Source organism: Vitis riparia, chromosome 14, assembly GCF_004353265.1.
Source record: "Vitis riparia cultivar Riparia Gloire de Montpellier isolate 1030 chromosome 14, EGFV_Vit.rip_1.0, whole genome shotgun sequence".
Classification (NCBI taxonomy): Eukaryota; Viridiplantae; Streptophyta; class Magnoliopsida; order Vitales; family Vitaceae; genus Vitis; species Vitis riparia.
Genome location: NC_048444.1, coordinates 21,591,322 through 21,608,071, shown reverse-complemented (window position 1 = coordinate 21,608,071; position 16,750 = coordinate 21,591,322). Strand labels below are relative to the sequence as shown.

Genomic DNA, 16,750 nt, shown 5'->3' with positions numbered 1-16,750 from the left:
CAGTTAGCTTTTGGTTGGTTCAAGAGCTGTCTGCTTCTCTGCTTCTGTTAAGGTGAGTTGTATTTATTTATTCTTAGTAATAGTATGGGAGTCTCATCAAGATTTTTGGCACATTCCCTGCAGGTGGGTATTAATAAATATTAATGGACATGAACTCCTTTTGTCCATTTAAGAATAACCCAAATACAAGATTTCTACAAATATTTCGTACATACATCATTTAGAATGAGTTTTATTTTTGAAGTGAATTTGAATGAAATTTAAAAAGTACGAGGGAAATAAATAGAAAATTTGAAAAAAAAAATTATTGAAAGAAAATAAAGGAGAAAAATAGAAGAAAAGGAAAAAAAAGAAAAGAAAAGAAAAGAAAAACCAATTCAAATTCAATGTGTTTTTTTAAAAAATACTTAACTAAATTTATTTATGCTCTATATAATTTTTTTTTAAATTGAGTTTAACACACTTTATCCTCTCAACTGATTGCGTATTTTGCACATTACTTTCTCAAGTTTAAAACCGAATAAATTGCTTTTTAAGCTTTTTAAATACTAGCACTGTACCTTTTTATGTTGAACGGTGTTAGTTTCAACGAACGAAAATATTACGTGTTATGCATGTGACTGAATAAGAGTAGATTTGTAAATTCAATCATCTAAAAGCCCACTCTCTCTCAATTCGATTTTAAACTTGAGGAAATAATGTGCAAAACACTTAATAGATTGAAGGGTTAAAGTGTATTAAATCCTAAAAAAAATTTATATTTGATTTTTCTTTATAGATTCCACATACAAACTAAAAAAAAAAAAATTAAATTTCTATTTTTTTACTCTCTTCTTTTAATACTTTACAGAATCCAAATGTGACCTCAGTGTTTGGTATAGATCTTCCTCTACAAATATTGTAAGTTATTAGAAAAATATTTATATGGTTCATATTTATGGGATATGAAATGTTTTAGGGCAATTTTATCATATGGTATGTTTTTGTCACCAGTGTATAGGATGTGATGGAAATAAGTTTAAAACCTTATATAAAGCCGTTATTAAACACTAGGCTTAATTTGATATAAAATATATAAATTGAAATTTCATCAAATCTCGGACTCATTTATTATTTTCACTTATATCCTTTTAATTTAAAATAAAAGTGATTTGATAAAATTTAAAACTCACAATAATTAAGAGGCTGTTTAGTTGTGTGATTTAAAAACGGTTTTCTGTTTTTAAAAATAGAATACTGTTTTTAAATTTTTTTAACAATATTTGATTATTGTTTCGTAGAAACAATTTTTAAAAATAAAATAAAATAGACAACAAGTATGAATTGTTTTCATCAATTTTTAAAAACAAAAGAAAAATATGGGTCCATTTGATCATATTTTTTTAGACTTATTTTTAAAAATTATTTTTAATTTAAAGAATAAAAAACAATTTTTAAAAACAAGTTTTAAAAAGCATAGTCAAACGGGTTAAGTATATTTAAATCATGGAGGTGAGTAAAATTTACCTTTATTGAATATGAGGTTACTAAATGAAAATAAGGCATGAAAGTTGAGCAACTAGCGACAAATATGGGCTGAGATAATTGTTTTTAAAAATAATTTTTAGTTTTTAAGAATGAATTTTGAAGATGAGATGTTTTTAGAATATAATTTAATTATTTTCATTTTTTTAATTTATTTCTTAGCCAATATTTTAAGAATTAATTATATAAATATGAAAAATGATTGAAAATAAAACATGATAAATAAAAATTATTTTTAAGAAATATTTCGAAACATAAAAAACAGGTCGAGAACTTTCCATATCGTAGCCATACCATTTTTTTTATCAGATTTGAGAAGCATTAGCTGCAAAGTTCTTAATGAAACCCTCCTCTTGAGTTCCTTGATCAACATTTTCATTATGTCATTGTGAGAAGCAGAGTCATGAACTGCAAAGAGTTTTTTTATAGATTTCCAAGTACAATATCTTGACACACCCATGAAAATGGAAACCAAAAGCAGGGCCAGCTACAGGCATCCCCGGCTTAAAGAAGAGAAGGAAGAAGAGGGGCACTGTGAGAGAACTGCAAAAGCAAAAGAGCATAAAGTGGTTGGCTGTCTTTTTTCTCCTTTTTCTGGTTTCCATACCAGCTTCCACAAAACATCCATGGCTGCACTACTTAGTGTACCCCCTTGGTTGAAACTGGTGATGGCTGTGCTGCTGCTCTTGCCTTTGCCGCAGCAAGAAGTTTGAGATCTTGATCTTGATCATGACTGTCGAGGGCTGTATTCGTCATACCTTTTGTTTGAAAGGGAAAGAAAAGAGGCAAAGCACAATAAACTTGGTTAAGAATGACGAACCTCAAAATCTATCTGATATAGGAATTGTAAATGGGAGAAGAATAGAGTATTGAATTTACCAATATAGTCGCATACACCGCCACTGTTACAAGTACATTTCATACCACAGTAGATGGCGCAGACGTAGAGAGTTTCATGAAACTCCTTTTGGCATCTGCTGGGGCATCCATTTAAGCATTCAAACAGCCCTTGAACCTCATGGGTTGCTAGAAGAATCACAAGGCAGCACAGCAGCAACACATGGCTTCTTTGTGCTGCCATCTCTCTCTCTCTCTCTCTCCCTCTCTCTCCGTGCTTGTGTGTGTCTTGTGTGGGTGGGTGGGGGGCTTTTGCATTTACACATGCATGAATTGGCTAAAATTGGCAAGGTAGTTGAGGGCTTGAGGTTCAGATTTGGTCAACATTTGATCCTATTAGCATTTCCTTATTGTTTATGGTTAAGAAAACTCCATGCATCTAGACTATTAACTCACAAACCCCTGAAAAGGTCAAAATAAATTCAGAAAAAAATGTGAAAATTATTTGGGATTTTGACTTTTTCATGAATATTTTGATAATTATTCCTTCATGTCTGCAGATAAGCTGCAACTAAGATCAACCATAAATGGTTGATGTGTATATATGAGAATGAACGTGTTGATCTCTTGCTGAATGTCAAGTCTTTACATGGTTTAATTAAATTACATACATCACCTAAACATACTGCTGTCACAACCACTTCTGTCAGCACCCCAAGGCAGGCTGCTTTCATGCTTGAGAAATGAAGGTGTGATGTGTCAGACAAGACTCAACTCATCTGTGGTATTAGCAGCATTCGTGAACTCTTGAGAATCCAAGGCACCAAGCTTTTTCTGCAGTGCTGCTAATTCTTCCCCCGCGTCGCAAATATAGGCTGAAGTTTGCCTGCCTGACAGGGTTGCTCCTTCCATACTGTCAATGTAATCCTGTACAAGCCCAGACACATGTCCCAATGATGAATTGTGAATGAGAAAGCCACCCAACTAGCTTATGAAGAATGTATATTAATCCATTATGTCATTTTTCTTTGCAAATTAAATGCTGGTGGAAATGCAGGACAGTTTGGTAACCAAACAGTATTATCAGTGAGTGGACGAAGTTAAGGCAAAAATTACCTGTTTTGTGTATGAGCCAGCAAGGAAGAAATTCTTAACCGGTGTCTTTTGATCTGGTCTAAATGGATCTTTACCAGGTCCCTCACGATATAGGGATTGGCCAATTTTGACAACAGATGACCAAGTAACTTCTAAACCTTGGGAGGATGGGAATAAAACCAAAACCTGAAAAGGAAGAGAAAAAAAAAAAAGAATGATGATATTTGTTTGTTGTTTGACTGAAAACATGCAACTAAGACGGATGCAAATTACAATGATGCAACAATCATCAGGATGAGTCCAAGCTGTATGCAACAGTTCCATCGTCTGCTGACAATATCAGGTTTGGTGATTTAACTTAGTCAAGAGCCATTGCAAACTACAATAATTGTCTTACATCAAATTAATGCTAACTGCTATGATGAAGCACACGTGCCTGCTCCAGATGGACCCTTTTCCCATAAGGCAGAGCCAAGAACTCCTCATAATCAAATAATAGGATATGAAGAAAACATTGTGGGCAGTAAGTTAGATGAAACTGACTATCCTTCAAACCTCTGTTTGTTTATCCAAGTCATTTTTTCGTAAAGAATTTGTAGTCAGATTATTAGTTCACTAAAGAAGAAGGTAATAGGTCCTCAGATTGAGAAAAAATTTCTTCAATTAACGTCCCTTTTTTCTCTCTGGAAATATGCCACTTTTCCAACTATATAATAATTACACTTTTTCTTATAAAATTAGGAGGAAGTTGTTTCCACCATTCTTGATAAATGTAATGAAAACCAAATGCATAACCATAAGCATTGTCGCATGCATTTAGGCAAAACACACAAAAGTTATTTTCCTAGGACTAGGTAAGATTTTAAAGCTAAGTATGTCCTCATATTATTTTTCTAAAACATGTGGGGAGCAGGACCATGATAAAGAATATAAACAAAAGCACATGCTTACTTTTCCAAGTGCCAATGAAGATATTTAGGAAATGAAGGCCATTCTATGACATCATTTACCTGCTTTGCAACTCTTCTTATGATTTCATCATTTGGTAAAGGCATGTAGGGATCACCCGGTGTAAGCACACATCTGAAAGATGAAATTGTTTTAGTGAAAAAATTAAACATAAGAGTACAATTAATGCCAATCGAATAAAAAAATATTCGCTCTGGACCAACACACATGCAGTGGCTCTCCAGTTCAACTTAGATAAAATTTGGTAATCAGGGAAGTTGTTTTGTGCTAGTTTTAGGGAAGTTTGAAACTAAAACACCAAGTCAGGGTTTACAAGGTTTGAATTTTTACTTCAGATAAAAAGCATTCACATCGAAAAATTACCAACCCCGAAAGGGAAAAAAAAGGCGTTTAAGTACAGAAAATCTTTAAGAAGTTTGAGGGAGTTCAATAGTATGCCACATAAAACTTATAAAGAGCTCACTGCAGTATGCTAAGCATATAAATCAGATGAAGATGACTGCAACAGTAGCATGTAAGCAAGCCAACACATGCGATCTATCAGTTATTACTGTCTCCAATTTAATGTATATACTTAGCCTCTAATAAACAGTGAACATATTGAAGAAAATGTGAAATAATAGATTTTTCTTGGAATGAATGCAAAAATAAAATAAATATCAAAAGCAATAAACTAGTAAAAGATACATCTAATAAAATGATAAAGAAGTTCAGTTGGGATATTGAAGTATATGCAACGGCAGAAGGGAGACTATGAAGAATAAGGAATTAGGGTCTGCTTGGGATAGCTTTGAACTTCTACTTTTAGCAATAGAAAAAATAGAAGCAGAAGTAATTATTTTTTCCTTTGCATTTGATTTTATGTCTGAGATACATGTTTTTATTAAAAAACTAAAAATAAATTTGATACTTCTAAAAGTTTAATCAAATAAAAATATGCTGCCCATGTTTGAGGAAAAATATGACTCCCCCTACTTTTCCAAAACATAGATAAATCACATTGAGAAGCTTAAGGCCCATATTGGAGAGTTTGATGCAAACATGCTTAAAAGTTGTGTTTGATCTTTAAACACATTAAAGAAGCTTGCCTAAATAGGGCTTTAAAAAATGAATAGTATCAACACAAAATCCTCATGTCAACAAATATTTTGAGTTAGATCAAGATTTCTTTTTATTGGGAACAAAGGTCAAGATGCTCATATGGTGGTGGTGGTGGTGGTGGTGGGTGGGTGGATGGATGGAAGCATGTGAAGGTTTCAATTACTTCTAGAGTTTATGATGTTCATAGATCAGCTTCCATGTGTCAAAGTGGGACAGAGTGAATTCCTGAGTTTATTTAGAGTAAGTTTAAGGTTAGCTTAAGTAGTTCTTTCCAGAAATTTTGCAGTTGTTACCAGTTTAGTAAATTTCTGTTGTTCCAAACTCTCCATGAAATTGATTGTGGGGAACCAGATACTTTCAGGGCTAATTTTTAGGATTATGAAGATGATGGCTAGGCTCATGGTACACCTATTCTCATCACATTCCTGTTCATGAGAAGCAGGGTCAATTATTGTAGCCAGTTTCATGTCTGAGGTTGAGAAATGTATAAGGATTCTGAATTGAGAGAGAAATAGCCTATTACAGCAGTTAAAGGCTAATATGGGGTGTTTTCAACCATAAAAACCAGCCAATACTACAAAAAATAGAACAAAGAAAAGCACCATTATTTCTTTTACAATAAGAAAATGCAATGAAATTTGAAATTACCCACCCTTCTGTTATCACTAATTTATAACATTAATGGACAAGTCCAATTTTGAAGATGAAATGGATGTTGAATCGGATTATGACCAGAACTCTGATTGCGATGATGAAGACTTGGATATCAAGATGATATAGAACAAGAAATTCATGAAGAAATTGAAGAATATAAGTCAGGACTTGTTGATTTGTTGACTAATATTCCAATTAAAGAGGAGGTAGAAAGTTTTCATTTTGTTGAGCTCGAGAAATACAATTTGATTTTAATTACTAAATTGATAAATTAATTGAAGGCAGATAGAAGGAATATCAGGCTTTTCTAGAAGGTATCAAATTGCTTTTATAGATTCTATGAACTAAGCTTATAAGTGTCAAAGATCTGATAGAATTAATTTCTAAGTTAAATTTCAGAACTTGGGAATCAGTTTAAGTAGAATTTCTAGGTTTCCTGTCCAGCATCATAGAAGATACAGACGTAATAGAAAGATTATATGAACCTTATTCTCTTGATTAATAAGATTTCCAGATATCCTCTTCAATCTTCTTTGTGGATTCAAGGAGCCCTAGTGGATTCCAGGAATTGAGATTGAAGTCAGTGGTCTTCCTTCCAGTTGGCATACTTCCCACTACGTATTTACAATGACTCAGAAGATATACTTGTTATAGGAGCTAAATCAATTCATAAATAGCATTAACCCAAGAGATCATAGGATCCAACAAGAACACAAACCACAATAATAATAATGGTGGTCGCAATAATGACAATGCTGATGATGCTAATGGTCCCAGAACTAAACAGTGGATCTCATGTAACATACAGGATTCATGCAATTTTACCCAACAAAGGAAGTATTTCGCCACGCATACACCTAGTAAATCTAAGAGAATTTTGGCACAATAAACTAGGCATAAGAACTAAAGAGAGCCCTATAGTGAAGAAGAATCTGGTATGGTATAAGTAACAGACAGAACGCTTCCAGTAAAGTCATCAATTACTCTATTAAGGAGAACATGTGTTGGTTGTTTTGTATTATCTCAAAATAGAAACACATTAAAATCAAGAGTATTAATGATAAAAACAGTAGTAATAAAACAAACAAGAAGAAAATTTCGCTTACTGGAGCAATGAACCTTGTCCCTCAATGTAGTAATCTTCTGGAGATGAAAGTGCTAGATCGGCAAAGCAAGAGAAGTCTGCGTCTGGGGTGTAAAGGAGATTATCCAACCCTGCAGCTTTTCTCAATTGCCTACCAGTCCCAATGTGGAATTTTCAGTAACCAACTTGCAAAGGATTAATGAAGAACAGGAATATAAAATTCTTAACAATTAGCCACATAAGGTACAAACAAAAGGAAATCTTAATCCTTGCTCTTCAAAGCTAAGGCAAGAGCATTCAATTTCATAAGCCAGTGACTACACTTTAGATGAGAGGATCACCTTGACCGTTCTAGATCCTGTAACTCTGTGACCCAGCCATTGTATCTAAGTTGCACTGTGACAACTGGCACCCCAACTAGTTTATAAATATTATCAAAAAATTCCCAGTCCCTCCATTGTGCCGGAACTAATCTTTTGATTCCAGGAACATCACAAGCTGTAGTCAAACGGAAGTTAATGCATTAGAGGTTAAGCAACCTTAAAAAGGGGGGGGAAAGGAACAAAGAAGAATTGAAGAAACGTTATTAACAAACCTGCAACATAAGCATCTGCTCTCACAATCTTCTTATTAGTAGCCTGAGAAATAAAAAGAAAAAAAGTGTTGGGCTTTGTCCCCAAAGAAAATGATCAAACTAACCCCCACCCGTCCATACATTAGCCACGATTATTAAATAATCATAATGGTTTCAATTAAGAACAAATGGCCCCCTCTCCAACCAAAAGAAAAAATAAAGGAAATGCTATGAGTCTTAGAATCTCTTATGAAAAAATATTTTGTCACAACCCATTTTTCACTACAATAACATAAAATTGTTCGAGTTTTGAATTTGACATGCATTTTATGACATGAAAATAATTTGTGTTTTATAATGCACGTACAAATACATACATCTTTCAATAGTAGAGAATCAGAATTTTGTTCCCAAACAAGTCAACTAGAAGTTCATCAACTAAGGAATTGAATGATTACTTTAACAAAAAATATGTAAACTTGAGCTAATTTTAATTACTTTGCTTAGGCATCCTTAGCTTTACAATCTGTACCTGACTCACATATGCATACACTAAAAGTGATAATTTACTACAAAAGAAAATACACTCACACACACAGATTGATGGGATCAGCCGCCTTAAAACTTTTCAATAGCAGAAAAATAAAAGGGCGAAAATCCTAGGTTGGCCACGCTAGTGGACCAATGTTGAAGTTAGTAGAAAATAGTGATGGTTTTATAAAGTTATACTCCTTTGCAAGTTTGTTTGATCTTTTTGCCAGATCCACACATCATACATTCATAGACCTTTTTTCCTATCCAACACTCGTGAAATGACAATTGCAAAGTCACCCTCAACCAATAAATCTGAAAATCTCAAAGCTTGCATTAGTTCCACTAAAAGAGCTTAAATCTCTGCCTCAATAGCTCTACCACCAGTTTGGAAAATGCTATAAATACTGTACCATGTTGATCACTAAACACTTGATGCGAACTGACAGATTAACCCTCAATAGCTTGGATCAAATTTATTACACCTTCATCTTCCTTTGGGCCAAGCTTGGAATGTCCTGTGTTAGAATCAGCCCAAATCTCTTGAATTAGCCCATTAAGTGCTTCTTTGATCTTCTTCAATCTTGCTTTAGTAATAGGCCCAACTGGAACATGCAATGGATCCTTGAATGCTTGTTGATTCTCATCAACACTCCTCCAATCCCAAACAGTCTTGGATGACCCAAGGAACTTCCATCAAAATTAAACTTCATGCTGCCCACAAGAGGTGGAAACTACTTAAGTTGAAAATCTCCTCTTAGAAGGTCTTAATTAGTCAAAAGATTTGTCTATTTTTCTTCTTTAATATACTTTCTGTGTGGCTTTGCACACTGTCATAATCAACAGCCAGCTGTCCCTTAACCCAAATTTTATTCCCAAAGCTCCATCCCTTAAAACTGTAACTCCACTTTTATCCCCATTACCTTGACACTAAAATCCCAAAATTCCCTTACAGTTCATGAATTTAAGCAAGCTTCTCCTCTTAATTTCATCCTATAAAGCACCTTAAACCATAGCCAACCTAACCCTCATTCCATCCACAAACCTTAATTCCACCCTCCCTATAGCAAACCCCAAAAATCAAAGTCATAAGACAACAATATTTAATTGTAGCCAGGTACTCTAAGAGTTGTCCCACGTCATAAATAGTGCCAAATGCTATGAAGATCAAACAGTTGATTCAGAATTTTATTCAACATCAGAACAGTTAAGCCGGTGTTAAGATGTACAAATTTTTAATGACATTTCACTGAAAGCATGACTTCTAGCGCTTACAAAATTAAAAAGGAGCAGCAATGGAAGCACTTACCCTAGACATTGCAAGTCCAGTGACATATGTTTCTCCATCTGCAGATCTATCATAAAGTACTTTTCTGCATCCCCACCTAAGATGGAACCTGTCAAAGCATATAAAGGGATTTCAAATGGAGAAGTAATCAATAAATATTCTGGATGAATGGGGTTGGGGAGGGGAAGGAACAACCAATAATGACATAATTTTTTTAATAGGTAAATTTTTGTCCCCATTGGGACTTAAATCTAGAAACTCACGCAAACCCTCCCCATCTCTTTACCACTTGAGCCAAACCTCAAGGGCACAACCAATAATGAAATATAATCACATCATGTTCATTTAAAGTTTCCCCATTCACGTTCGTACCTGCCCCCTTTATCTGTGATATACTGTCTGATGGGGCCACTCAAGTATACATCTGGAGAACCTTTAAGCATGCGCAGTAGGGAAGCTTCTGTCTTAGTGGCAAACAATGAGAATATAGTGAGCATACAACGAGCACTGATATTATCACAGTCAATAAACCCGAGGGCATAAGCAACAGGATCCCACATTCTCTGGATGCTCATGCGTGTCCCACCTTTGGACAGGAACCAATCAGAGAAGCTTATCTGTATAAAACAAATGAGATTTTAAGTAAGACAACAATTACATAAGGTTCATAACCAGATAACCACATCACATGTACATAAAGTAGACTGGGATAACTATTTAGTTGGGCCATAACCTCCAAAGACAGTGTAATTGGGAAGTGGGATGAACAGAAAAGGATAAACTTCTCCCAACAAAAAACACAAAGGAGCTTATCCAAAGACCTGAGATAAAAGTTATCATTCTTACACTATCCAAATTTCGTATGTCCCTCATTGCTCCATCTGGATCAACAAGAGCCCGAACAACTGGACTAAGGGCAAGAGCCAAAGCATTTCTTGCCTTATCATAAGTCTGCACTTGAACAACATGCAAGAGAAATAATTAAACTCAAATTCCAAAAGAGCAAGACATATGTAATATTTGATTCTGCGTTTTTAAAATACTAATGAGTCCTATGAAGATAAAAACCACCATCTTTCCCTTTGCTTTGATGCAAATCAGAAGTTCAAAAGTGTGTCAGCTAGAAACTGGAATGCAAAAGAAATTGTTCCACTTCTGATAAAATAAAAAAAAAAATTGTTCCACTAAAAATTGGGAGACATGTTTGTATGCATTGATACTGACACTTGTCATGGTAGCTGCAAGGTAGTGGATGCACCTGCACCTGCATTGCAGATGACGGCAGTAAACTAGTGATATAACAGCCAGTGGCATTGATGGAGACAGCAGGAAGTAGTGTTAGAGGTGATGCCAACAATTGGAAAGGCGATAACATTATTGGAGGCAGAAATGAAGTTTTATGTTGTCTAATGCCAACTAAGCCGGTGGTCGTAATGATGGTTAAGCATGGGGATAGTAATTCCCAACCTTGACCTTCCAAACAACCTGACATAAGGGAGGTCAAGTGGAGATTTCATGCAATCAAAAACCATTAAATCAACCCAAGCCTGCACCAATCATAAACAGATTCTGCTGGGTGCAATTCACAGGACTACCGACGAGAACTTAACCCAATTATTTATTTATTTTTTTTGATAGGTAAGAACTTAACCCAATTATGTTAACTAGGCAATTTTAAATAATTTATATTTTTGTGAATCTATAATTAATCCTATTTTACTGTTTTCAATATTTTTTATTTTTAAATATAATTTAGTTGGAAAAAGATTATAATTTTCTGCTTGAACTGGCACACTGACGTGGACCCAAGAGGGTAGGGATTGGGAAGAAAATTTCAAACTCAATTATAAGCAAGGCCAGTTTAGATTGCACACAACCAAACCCTCCAGATTTCTAGCTCTAGAAATCTAGTAACATTTAAGTAATGGCATGGTAACAGAATCAGCATAGTTATCTTGTTTTCTTGGTGGGGTTAACAGCAGTAGTGGTGTAAGGATGGTAATGGTGATGAATTAATGATGACAATAGTGATGCAAGGTAAGAGCAAAAATTTTTCTTTCAAAGAAATAAAATTTTACTTCAAATGAAAGGCCATGTTTTTCTACTTTCCTCTGAATTTTTTTTTTTTTTTTTGGATCAATACTCCGAAGTTCATTCTCCAACAAGCTTTTTGGCTCTTACCACTTGCTACAAAAAGTGCACGAAATGCTTTTAAACAAAGCAAATCTCCTTCACCATAACAAAGACACTCAATAAATGTATAAATACAGTTTGAGTCCCCCTAGAATGGAACTAATCCGTAAGGAACTTTAAGACCAAAACATCACGTATAGGGACAGATAGAGCTTTATACTTTGACTTCATGTTGAACTTTAGGTCACTACTAAAATGGACAAGTAGACAGCAGTTTTATCAAGTAGAAGCCATGACTAAAAGTTTTTTTATTAAAAACAAACTAATTAATTAATATGAATTCAAGTACAAATGATGAGAAATTCTTCCAAAAATATGCAAAATTTGATTAAATGAAGAAAGAGGGTGAACTTCTCAAGTAGGAAAAATAGCTAGCCATACATCTCATGAATATAACATGAACTTGTATAGGTTAAACCAACTCTACACTCCTCAAGGGGGTAAGAAATCTCCTACAAAAGAAACCAGACACTTAGCTCCATGTTTTGCTAAATGGTCAGCAACATGATTCACTAAACAAGTAGACCAAGAGAAGGAACAATCCAAATTGCTAGCAGCAGCTTGAATTTGGTGAAGCCACCCATCATACCTCCAAGGCTCTCTCTCTCTCTTAGTCAATTCTCCCCCCTTTTAAAGAGAGATGTCAACCATGTGTAAATCTTGTGGCTAAGGTTTTTATACTTAAGACTCCAAGTTGAACCATTTCTATCTAGATAACAGACTAGCCTATGCAAGTTCAAATGACTTTAAAACCCTGTTAGAAATTGTGGCTGCAAAAGGTACAAAAGCTTTTAGTAATTTGACACCTGAATGAACTTGGCTCAGTTCAACAGTTAGCCTAACCAAGGGATGTGAAGTGCCCCATTGCCTACTTGCCACTACTAATTGCAGTACTACTACTAGTCACTGTCACCATTACCACTACCTCTTGCTACCACTAGCACACTACTACATGGATGTTAATGTCCAACACAGATACAAGGGGGCTGACACGACAAGCTCAAGAGAAATGAACATCAACACAGGCATCAGTATCAAAATGCAGAGTTTCCAATACAGCAAAGGTAAAATAAATAAGAAAATATGTAGAATATTCTTTGAGGGGCTCTCATAGACTAACATGAAGATATCCAGAATGCAGGTTCAACAGGCAATGTGCACATTACCTCAAGCTGATTTGTAGCCAAAAATGCACGAATTCCATGTAATGGTGCACCAACTGGAAACCGAAAATCAAGCTCTGCAGTGGGAAATCAAGTTACATATGTAGAATATTCTTTGAGATGGAATGTTTTATGTAACTGATATTCAGGCAAAAACAACTTCAGACAAAAGAAAAATAAAAAGAAGAAAAGAGATAGAGGGAGAGGGGGGGGAGAGAGAGAAGTAATAAATAATTCCAAATCAGTTTTCAGTGAAAATAAAAACAAATTAGTAACACACTGCAAGGCGAAATTCAAATAAATGAAATAAAACATGAACCATACCACCAATTTGACCCCCTTTGTTTACGAACGTGTGAGTATGATCCTTCACAAGTAAATTTTTATCTGCACCCACCTAGGTTTATGCAGATATCCAAGGAAAACAGTCAGATGCCATATAAAATAGTGGCCCTGCATGACAGAAGAATCAGCAATTCCACATTCAATTGTTTAGATGCAAAGCTATAAAGTTTCTTAATGCTCTTACAGAAAACCAGCAGGGGGCACTTACTAATAAATATATCTATTTTGATCATCAAAAAAAAATCTTTTTCAACCAGAAAGAAAAAGAAAAGGAAAAACAATTCTTCCCAAGCAGAAAGCATAAGATTCAACATACAACCCTTTGTTAATTAAGCACCAACTTTAGGTTTAACCACAACTTTGATTATGCCATTGTCATCCGAAGATGAGTCATATGGAATGGTACATATAACAACTCCCCTAGTAAAAGATCAAGCTATTGGAAGAACCTAGTAGAATGAAGAACCACATTCTTCCTCTCTAAATCCAAAAGCATGTCTCCAGTTTCCTAAGCAGCAAGGACAATACGAGTGAGGAACTGTGCATCAGCAAAGATGTGATGTAAGCACTACATTAAGGGATAGACACATCAGTATAGAACTTAAGACTCATTCGTCAAATTAGTTCCTTGCATAACAATGGTTAATCAATCCAATGGTTGCCTAGATACAACCAACCTGCCTTGTTAAAAGGCACAACAAATGAACTGAGAATGGCAATATAAAAGGGCAGCACTGTTAGATTATTTATTCCCATAAATAAACAGCCATGACCTGACAATGGATACTGACATTCCTCATTTTCACATGTCATGTTTCTCATGCAAGGCAAGAAAATTCCTTCTTTCTAGTTAATTTTCACTTGTACAGAATACAAAGAAACATAATAACTAATATTTCATAGCACTAAAACCAAGCAAGTGCTTTTCACCTTTTTCATCAAACGAAAGAGATTGTTGTAGCAACCAAAGAACACATGCAGTCCCATTTCAATGTGATTTCCACGTCTATCAACAAAAGAGCCCACTTTTCCACCAATGAAAGACCTTGACTCATATATATCTACCTGAACAAACCAAACCATTTATAAACCAATTTTCTCCTGATGGAAAACCAGCAAAGCCAGAATTAAAATCATCCAAGGGAATTCCATTTTGAAACAAACTTAGCTGAAAAACTAATTCCTGTTTTGTTTGAAAGTATAATAAATGCCAAAGATACATCCAACATATCTTTATATATATAATCCAAACCTCGTGGCCTTGATCCAAAAGCTCCACTGCAGTTGACATGCCTGCAAGCCCAGCTCCAATGATAGCCACCTTGAGCTTTGGTCCCCTATAGTGTTCAGGTTCTGGTGGAAACAACCCTTTTGGAGCTGGCAAGCAAACATCCATTTAAGAATAGAAAATAGAATGATAACACCTCAGAGCTGCTAAATTTCTAACTTACATTGAAAGGAAAAAGGTGCAAAAATTAAAAATTAAAAATAATGATAATAGACAAAGATACAGCTAAACATAAAATGATTTCAAGGTCTCAATGATGTCAAACAAAAATAAAGATATCCCATTTCACAACACAATTGCATAATTAAGTGCTTTCCATCCTGTCAAACCAATTGATTTCCCCATGATCTAAATGGTACAGTCAGGAGCTCCATGGTATTTGAATGGCTCATTGTGCTGCATATTATTTGAAGGCTAAATCCACCACCATGAACGGGACAATAAAGAAAATGGAATGCACTGCTAAACTGTTGGTATGTTATCAACTTTGAGATTTCCTGAATTGATAGTATTGTGAGATGGATGCGCTTTTCTTTTATGGTCCCTTGACAAAGACAGTAGAGTTGATGTTCTGTAAATGACAATGGACCAATCCGATTTCCATGGGACTACCAAGCATGTATGAAAGATATTGTAAAATTGTTCTGGGTGTGAAAGATAGTATGAAGCTTCTTCTAGTTCATTCTCTTTAAATGCCTTCATGGAGGACATTAATCTTTTACATCCCGAGAGTACACTCCAATTGGTTGCGGAGAAAATGTGGGAAACTCAAAGAAATTTAATTTTTGAATCTTCAATTTTCCATTATTGAGACCCAATTCGGAAATCAAATAACACAAAGGTAACATTCTAAGTTCTACTTTCTTGTCTTTTCCTTCATTTTCTCAGCAACCAAAAGAGTCATGAAAACCACCATATCTTCACCCACAACGCTCAATAAAGTCTTTCTCTCTCTAACCCACCATAAATTCTCCAAATTCACAACAAAATCACCATAATTTCCATCAAATTCACACAAACGAACTCATCTAAAACCCCAAACACCCAGATTATAACACCATCCGAACAACCCCTATCCAAAACACAACAAACAATCAAAAAGCAAAACAAAAATCAATGATAAAACCGAAAGTATACCATTAACGCTCATGTCAGACACGTCTGAGTCCAAAGAAGACCGAACAAAAAGCCTCTGACCCTTCAACTGAGACGGCATCGGACACCGGCCACCGGACAAAAAGAGCCCGACAGTGTCGCCCCGGAACCCAGCCCTGCTTCCAGCAGCAGGAAAAAGGATAGAAGAAGACATTAGGAAGCAGAAACAGAGAAAATTAAGGAGAGAAATTTGTAATTTCAGGCAAAAATCATCGATGTTTAGAAGAGGAAAGGAGCGTTGAAGTCGAGGAAGAATTAGAAAGAGAAAAAAAATGGGGTTAGAAGGAGAAAGAAAGAGGGTTAGGCAGATGGGTATCTTGAGTGGAGGAGATGCTGTGGGGAAGAGTTTTGGAAGTGCATGGATTGTTCCAGTTGCTCGCACTTCCACTTATCACATTCCCACTCCTACTCCCCCTATATTTGCCGCATGGATGCTTGCAAATTTTCATTACATTCCAAATTCATCTAAGTGATGAATGATGGATTATACACACGTAGCTAAAATTAAGGTTCCATTTGGGTGTCGAAGAGTTTGTAACTATTTTCCATAAAATTATTATTTTTTAGAGAAAAAAAATTGAAAAATAATAAATAAAAAAATAACCCTTAAAAATAAAAATAAAAAATAATTTTTTATCGTCAATGTCTTATGATTTTTGTTTTTGTTTTTTTTGTTTTTTTAAGAACAGAAACCTATTCTTGGTACTAAATAGTCCTAAACAAACTTTTTTTTTTCTTATTTTAAAAAATTATTTCTCTAGATCTACATTAAAAACCATGCCAAACATGGCTTTAATTCGAAAATTTAGGTGGTACTCCAAATCTAAAGCTACTTCAACAGAGAAACATGAATGAGAAAAGGAAAAATGATGAGGTTGTCACAAAGTCAAGGATTAGGGTTTACGTGAAATTCAGAAATTGAGAAAGGGTTATGGAATATGACAAAAAA

General features: G+C 34.8%; 1 protein-coding gene across 1 annotated transcript; it reads right to left on the bottom strand.

The window, feature by feature from the left end:
- Window positions 1-1,942: 1,942 nt before the first annotated feature.
- Window positions 1,943-16,210, bottom strand: LOC117930372 (zeta-carotene desaturase, chloroplastic/chromoplastic). The gene is made up of 15 exons (XM_034850997.1): window positions 15,784-16,210; window positions 14,611-14,735; window positions 14,289-14,423; window positions 13,338-13,410; window positions 13,017-13,090; window positions 10,504-10,608; window positions 10,030-10,274; window positions 9,679-9,766; window positions 7,860-7,902; window positions 7,606-7,762; window positions 7,287-7,415; window positions 4,467-4,539; window positions 3,478-3,642; window positions 2,404-3,288; window positions 1,943-2,282 (listed from the first exon to the last, which is right to left on the bottom strand). The coding sequence occupies exons 1-14, from the start codon at window positions 15,953-15,955 to the stop codon at window positions 3,121-3,123; spliced, it is 1,752 nt and encodes a 583-aa protein (XP_034706888.1). The 5' UTR covers window positions 15,956-16,210; the 3' UTR covers window positions 1,943-2,282; window positions 2,404-3,120.
- Between the last annotated feature and the right edge of the window lie 540 nt (window positions 16,211-16,750).

Coding starts and splice junctions, on each gene's coding strand:
- LOC117930372 (XM_034850997.1), bottom strand. CDS start 15,955: ATGTCTTCTTCTATCCTTTTTCCTGCTGCTGGAAGCAGGGCTGGGTTC. Junction 13,411..14,288: donor TCTTTCGTTTGATGAAAAAG/GTGAAAAGCACT, acceptor GCATAAACCTAG/GTGGGTGCAGATAAAAATTT. Junction 7,763..7,859: donor AGCAGATGCTTATGTTGCAG/GTTTGTTAATAA, acceptor GTTTGACTACAG/CTTGTGATGTTCCTGGAATC.